Raw genomic sequence first — 7,500 nt, forward strand, 5'->3', positions numbered from 1 at the left:
AAACAATACGTCATAGACCATAATGACTCTTGTGCTCAGGGCGACCTTTAATTATTATATTTTTGTTCTCTTATACCTTAGCTATTAATGCAGAAAAACAAATTAGTTTTTTGTGCGTGGACAGCAGTAGATTCACAAATTGTTTTCCATTTTTTGATATCTAGATCATATTTCCTTCTGATAATTATTGCTTGCCTCATTCATTTTTCTGTGTGTGCACTGGAAAGTATTATTTGAAACCTAAAATGACAATGATTATATTACCAGCTTAGTGTTCAGTTATTACTTTAATTGTTTAATTTTATTAGTGTAAAAAGGCATGATCCTGTCAACACTTATATGTTAGTAACAACTCACGACAGCAGGCCCATGGAAATTCATGTGCTTGGACTGACCATTTAGACAGTCGGTCTCGGACATGCTACTTCTAATAACAATGTTTGTGAAAAGTCTAACTCTTTAAGAATTCAAAATGTATTTGACCTACATGCATTCGATTTTATTAAAAGTGCACTGCGTGAGGGTCATTACGTATCTTTAGGTTACTGCCTGTTACACTGTGAACAAAATAATACTTAGATCTAAATAATTATTTTGTACTGTGTGGGAGAATAAATGTATGTGTGCACGTGTATGAGCACAGCTGCAACTGTGTGAGAATGATTCAGAGGCTGACGGACTCCAGAAAGATAGTATTTCAGAATTCTGGATTTTCAGAGACACTTTCCATTCTCTTCTTCATCTCAGACTATCTTCTATGAGCAGTTCAGGCAAGAAGTCAATCGCACTGAGTCAGTCTGAAGAAAAACATTTTACGCTGTTTTTCTCATACAAAAACCCTACCGCAGCAATCTGCAGCAGTAAGGCCCAGCAACAGGAAATTGACCTCACAGTAAATTCTTTACAGATTTGGTCATGTTTTTACCATCCACTTAAACTTGCATACATAACCTGAGACTGTACCTCTGGATCAAGGAATATGACAAGCCAAAATAAAATCAAGTCAAATTAAATAGCAAGAAAAAGCTGCAAGCAAAACAAGGCTAAAAAAATAGAAAAAGATGAAAAATTGGTTGTGACTGCAAAACTCGAAGTATTTAATAAAGAAAGAAGTCAAAAGCAAATTCAAAAGAGAGCATATTCTGGTTGACAAGGGCTGAGAAATATTAATGGACTTTTTTAATGGGTGGTTTGATCGATGAAGAATGAAATCATGTAAAAGTAAATGTAGTAGTGTATCAACATAAAGTATGGTGCAAAAAAAGCATTGCAAATAAAAAAAGACATGTAAATGTGTGCCTACCATTTTCCAGATAAGAAGGGGCCGTACCTTCTGAGGGGTCAAGGCGGCGAGCCCGCCTTCCATGTTTGGAATTGTTGTGTACAAACATGTTGTCTGAGACAGCCAGAACGTGGCCATCCACATTGACTGTTGTTGATACAACAACCTAAAAAAGAAAAAAAAAATTTAAAAAAACCTGCATATTTCCAGAAATGTAGATATAAAAATAGCTCTTCTGTTAAGACAAACAAGTTCACAGTCTGTTACTTTTCACTTTATTTAAAGTGAATGACAACTACGAATACAGCTTTGTTTATGTGGCTAACACTGGTGATTTTTAACTCACAATTGTTTCTCTTCAGAACCTGCTACACTAATTAGACTTTAATCTCCTATTATGCTAACAAATGAATTCAATTCAGGGAAATATTCTTCTAGCCATTAGTTTCAGAAACACCCCTCTAGCCACTCATTTTAAAAGCTGCTGTTTTGATTGATCTGTTGATATATTGATTAGATAGTTTATCTAATTAAAATTTGTTCACTTGAGACTGTCTTCAAATGAAGGGTTGTGAGGATTCCAAATAAAAAAAGCTTAATAAATCAGGAACCATCGTAACTCCCCATTTTTTCTTCAGTAAATGATCTCCAGGTCAGTTTTACAATTACATTTAATGTCTGATAATGAACTTTTTTGCATCTGAAAAGACTGAGTTGAATATGAATAGTGAAAGTGTTTTCAATCCACGAGAAGTATCCCTTCTCAAGTTCATTTGGATGGTGATTGACCCTGGTATGTCAATGGAATTTCCTCCTTTATTTTTGAGTGAAAGGCTCCTATTCTTGTGTCCAGGTTCAGAGTCCGGCCATAGGAGAGATGATGGATAGGGCCTTCTTTGGCTTCCAGCTGCTTCTTAGTAGAAAATGGAAAAGGAACATATGCAAAATGCACAACCTTCCTGATAAAACACCTACACAACGGATTTGTGAAACGCACTCCGGAAATGATATTCCATGAACACAAGCCAAAGGGGAAATCACAGGATGTGCGTGCCTTTGTGCGTAACATAGCTTCATAGGTTGATTGTTACTATCCCAGATAGACATTTACATCTTATTTACATACTCCAGCATGGCCCCTGTGGTGTGGGTTCCAGATTTTCTAAATGAAGAATCACTGTAGCTTTTTCTTTGTGGTTTAACATTAGCGGAGTTCTTACAGTCAATGGCTAAGTTAGACTGTTAGGCCTTATCAAGCATACTAGTGACGGTAGCAAAAGCTAGCACAAATGTGAGTTTTCATCTTCTGTTTAATTTACTTTTGGATATAACAAAAATGATTTTCAGAGTTCTCACACCAGTTCCTATGCCAAATATGTAAGGAAAAAAAAATGAAGGGGAAAACTATTCTCCTTCTGCACAGAGCTGGTCCGAGGCATCAGAAGAAAATTCTTGTCTGTTTCTATGTTTTGGATCACCTCTGATCCCGTGTCTTATTCACAACCCATAATTAGCTTTCAGCTATCACAGCACCTTTGCTGTGTATTGTGCCTCCTCGGAGACAGCCATCTGCGCTCCCCTTTAGAACAGCCCGAGGGCAGCTCTCTAGAAGTCTGCTCTGCTTCCGTATCCTTCTCGTCCCAGAAGTGGACACTTTCACTCCTGTCAACATCCACGGTGGAGAGTGCTGAGGCTGCAAACTCACCCAAGCTACAGAGCCACTGCCATGCCACTGGGCTATCTGCTTTCACTGTTAATGAGATTTGCAGGCTTTAAAAATATTGCGAAACATGCAAGTGTGATTTTCAGCAAAGATTTCTGGTTTGGGTTCCTAGAACATGGTATATTGAAAAGACAGAGAAAGGCGAATATAAAAATGACAACTATTTTTGTTCTGTCATGTATATATAGGTCAGTCACCAAGGGAAAATACTGTAGTTCAGCAAAAGAAAGTAGACATGCTATGTTTTGTTATATTGGCTTATTCCTGCAGCGCACCTAAAGAGAGGTGCTGAGATAGTGAAACCAGTTAAAAATATTGTTCAAGATCTGACATACTGTTAAGTCCAGTTAAACCTTCTGAGAGGCAGGGAGATTAGCTAAAGAGACCCAGGAAAGTCTTTCTAGTGTCTACTGGCTCCATTGTCGACCACAAGATCACTCATGACTGATGCTTCATTTAGTCATCGGTGAGACAAAGAGGACATTTCCACTCATTCCAGGTTTGACCTTCTGTTCTGTTCAGATGGATCAATATCACCAATGCCACGTGAAGCTGAGATGCATGAAAAATGGAAGCTTGGCTCAATTGTTTTGAAGAAATATTTTTTCCAGCTACAGATCTTTTCTGTTGGCTGGCTCAAGTGTTCTGGCTTCACCGGTTGGTTGGCTGTGCATGAAAACAGATGTCACATGTTTTGCTATCAAGTTTAACCACAAGTTATTCTTCTCAAAAATAAGAAAGTTTTGAACATCTCAATACTAGTTTATTATTATTTGTCTCAAACATGAATCATTTTGAAATAATTTGAAATAAAAAGCATATATTTCTTAATAAGCATTTCAAATGACCCCAAATACGGAGGAAATCATTTGTCCTTCACGTCAGATGTCTTTCTGTAGTGTTATGATTCACCACAGGGTATTTCAAAAGCTGTAAGGAGAAAGTGAAGTATTAAACATTTTCTAAAACAACTGGAGTAAAAATATGTGGTTTGTTCCACCACTGCTGGATTTACAAGTTGTAAGTGTGATTGTGAAAACTGTAGTGTAGGATCCAAACTTCACTGAATTCCACGGCTGCATTTCTATGTCTAATAGTAATTTTATGACACTCAGACTACATGTGTCAAAACTTCTCTGCAGGTCTCAGCATATTCAGCACTACAATGAAAGTAGCATGAAGGAAACCCGTGACTTATCTGTGGAGATGCTCACTTGCTTTGAAATAGCCCATTACAGTCTACTACTGAACTTGTTAAGTCCCAAGAACATGCATTTAAGTTACTGGGGAAAATGTAAAATACTGATATCACTTTTTTAAAAGATATACAGCATTGAAGCTGCACTAAGGAGGAGCACTGACATTAGATTTTCATGAAGAAAAGTTCACAGTTAAGCAATCTGAAATTTTGAGTAAGTCTTTCATAGATCATTTATCTTTTAAGAACTGTCTGTACCTGGAATCTTCGCATATCTCGCGGGTTGCCTGCATTCTTCAAACAGTTCTGATTGCACTTGAGGAAAAACTTTAGAAAGAATCTATAAAAATACAAAATTGAAATCTATTAGATTCATCAAAACGTAAATCCAATTAAAAGAAGTTTAACAAAATTTAATCATAAATAGTTATACCCAAAAGAATACTGGTTGTGAAATATTACTTTCCTATTAGTTAATGAACTTGTTTTAAAGCATAAGATCTCTGTCATAAACAGAACACTACTGCCAGGGAAGGGCAAATTTATATTTTTAATTTTTCAACAACTATAAATGTATTGACTCCAGGCCATATCCTTAGCTGTTGTAAATCGGTGTGGGAAAGTTGATTTCAATGACTCATTGACTTCAAAGGCAATGACTTACACCAGATGAGAATTTGTTTCTATTCATTTAATAAGTTTTATTTTTCACAACTTGTATCAGCAGTAATGACCTCTCTGTTGAGAAATTCCAAGGTAATGATCAGTCTTCTTAAAAACTCCGGGCTTTGCCTCTGCTTTGGAAATTCGAGCCGTTCAAAGGGACCAGATCCAGCTCCTGCTGACTTCAGGGAGATTCGAGTGGGGTCTGCCCAGCAAAGCCCCCTTTCACTCAGTTTTTAAAAGGAAAGGAACATGGAGAATTGTATCCGATTTTCTGACCACTTTAACCTTTACTAGCCTTTATCTGTTAGGAGTCCCTCTACCTAGGGAACAGAAACCCAGGCTATTTTTGCTGAGTGGCAAATGGTAATTATTTAGGACTAAATCATCTCATCTAGGCGCTTTCCTACAACACGGCATTTCTACAGTAGTGCCGCCCCGAAGGAACAGAGCAAGCGCTTAGAGGAAGGGGGGAAGCCTCAGAAGATGAATCTCCTTCACTCAGCCTCCCGTACTTGCTGGTGAATGAGCACATATGGGATGGTTCCACTTTCTTTCCTCCATTCCTCGCTTTCAAGAATTGCTCTGAGAAGAAAGGAACAGTTTTGTAACCACACTGACTTGCAAACAGACCACATGAGATCGGGGGAAGCTGCCCGTTCCTTCCCTCGTGCAGAAGGAGGTTTGCAGCCTAACACCTCCTCTTTTCTTCGTGTGGATACGTTTTCACATTTGATAACAACAAAACCATTCTGTGGGTCTGGTTTTTGGCTAACGATTAGCAGCTCACGACAGGCAAGGCTCTGGGCTTTCTCCTCACCCCGAGTCTCCCAGATGGGCCAGCCCATCAGCTTATTGCCCAACTTAATACGTTCTGAATAACAAGGCTGGGCAGCGCTTCAGGCTTTTGTATTCAGAGTATGAACAATTATAATCTTTATAAGTGACTATGACCATTCTAGCTGGATACGCTTTCCAGAAGTTTTCAGGTGCAGGCAATATTCCTGGTAGGAGGTAAGCTAAGCCATTCTCTCCTTCTCCAGAACCGGAGATGGTCAGCCTACAGCCGATAAAAGGTACGGCTGCAGTGCATCGCGTTGTGCTCTCCTGCGTGAAACCGGGGCGGGGCAAGGGTCTGCGCGGGAGCACTCCAAAGGAATACTCACCTCCCACAAACTGGCACTTTTAATGACAACCGCTCCTTTTCGGTTAAACCTTCAACAAAGCCCTGACACGGGGTAAGGCTTGCTGTGCTGCGGAAGGAGCCATCTCTCATAGAAGACACGTAAGCAGGAAAATGACTAGGTTTATTTAAATTGCGCATGAATAAATCAATGCTGTCAGTTCAGCTGAATGCACATTCTTCCTTAAACTTCCCATCCTGAGATGCCGTAAAAGGGTTTTAGCCTTTTAGCTATAAGAGGTTTGGATTTCACTGGTGGTTGATGCGATCTAGCTCAGATGCTCGACCCAACTCAGGTTTTCTGGACACGGCGCTGCAGGAACACCATCAAGAGCATCGGCTTCTTCCATGACATTGAACCCGCATCCTTGTTAGCCGCATTCCCATCCCAATCATATCAGCCTTGGGATTTCTTTAAGATACACCCTTACGATCTCCGGAGACTCATTCATCAACCGAGTATAATCGAAAGGTAATGGCACTTCTGTCATCTCTCTGTTCTTTCTTCCACACTTTCCACCACATGGACCGCAGCGGAGTGCCACAGGACCTAGCGAAGGTGACTGCCCAGCGGGAAGGGACCCTCACACTGTGCACACCGCTCCAGCCGGGGAGACCCTGCAGCTCTGCGGCTCCTCGGTGCCACAGGGCAGTCCCGCCGAGGAGGAGGAGCGCGCCTCCTCCCCGAGCTCAGATGGGTGCTGTGAGGCTTACTGAGTTAATGGGTGCAAATTGCTCGGAAATTCTCGAATGAATCGGGCACCAGGAATGCTAAGTATTATTCCTTGTGGATTTTTCTAACGTGAAGCATTCATGATGAATTGTTTCTACACAGAAACATCCTGTCAAAAAATGGCTATTAGCACTCTTTTACTACAGATCAACTGGAATCTGGTGTTTACTTGATTATTTGGTGAAAAAGCCCAAGCTTGGTGGAATTAGACACGTTCAAGTCTACCAGAATAAACCTGAACGCCGAGCTGAATGCAGGAGATACGGTGCTGGGGTGCAACACAAGCAACGCTGAATTCCAGATGTTGTGTATTCCTTGATACTAATGATTTTTTTAATCCGTGTTTTCAGATAGTTCACGGAGCAAGGGTGGCATGAAGACAAGGTTTTCAGAGGAAAATAGCAGACGTTAAAAATCCGCGTTGCTGGGCAGGGCATCTCTCAGCGTTCACTAGTAGAAGGGGACTCATTTGACCTTTCCTTGCGGCTGATGAACAGGAACCTCGTATGCCAAGAACTGCTCCCTGCGGCGGAGAGCACGGGACCGACACTGTCCTCCAGGTGCTCTGCGTCCTGGCACAAACACGCCGCAACACAGTAAGGAGTAAGAAACTGGATTTCAGTTCAGTGTCACTATTTCTCAAACGCTGTTGCTCTCAACAGAACAAGGATGCAAGCTTCTCTAGATCTGCCCAGCAGCGCTACATTTTGTATTGTGC

General features: G+C 40.6%; 1 protein-coding gene across 24 annotated transcripts in view; it reads right to left on the reverse strand.

The window, feature by feature from the left end:
• Nucleotides 1-7,500, reverse strand: part of EBF3 (EBF transcription factor 3) — a 120,607-nt gene that overhangs the window by 39,758 nt on the left and 73,349 nt on the right. For 17 of the 24 annotated variants that reach the window (XM_064514401.1, XM_064514403.1, XM_064514392.1 and 14 more), the window contains exons 7-8: nucleotides 4,462-4,543; nucleotides 1,304-1,448 (exon numbers count right to left, since the gene is read on the reverse strand). In XM_064514401.1, the coding sequence (XP_064370471.1) occupies nucleotides 1,304-1,448; nucleotides 4,462-4,543 (227 nt within the window). The remainder of the gene's footprint in view (nucleotides 1-1,303; nucleotides 1,449-4,461; nucleotides 4,544-7,500) is intronic. The other 7 variants (XM_064514404.1, XM_064514394.1, XM_064514388.1 and 4 more) reach the window with 1 other exon arrangement.

This window comes from Dromaius novaehollandiae, chromosome 6 (genome assembly GCF_036370855.1).
Source record: "Dromaius novaehollandiae isolate bDroNov1 chromosome 6, bDroNov1.hap1, whole genome shotgun sequence".
Classification (NCBI taxonomy): Eukaryota; Metazoa; Chordata; class Aves; order Casuariiformes; family Dromaiidae; genus Dromaius; species Dromaius novaehollandiae.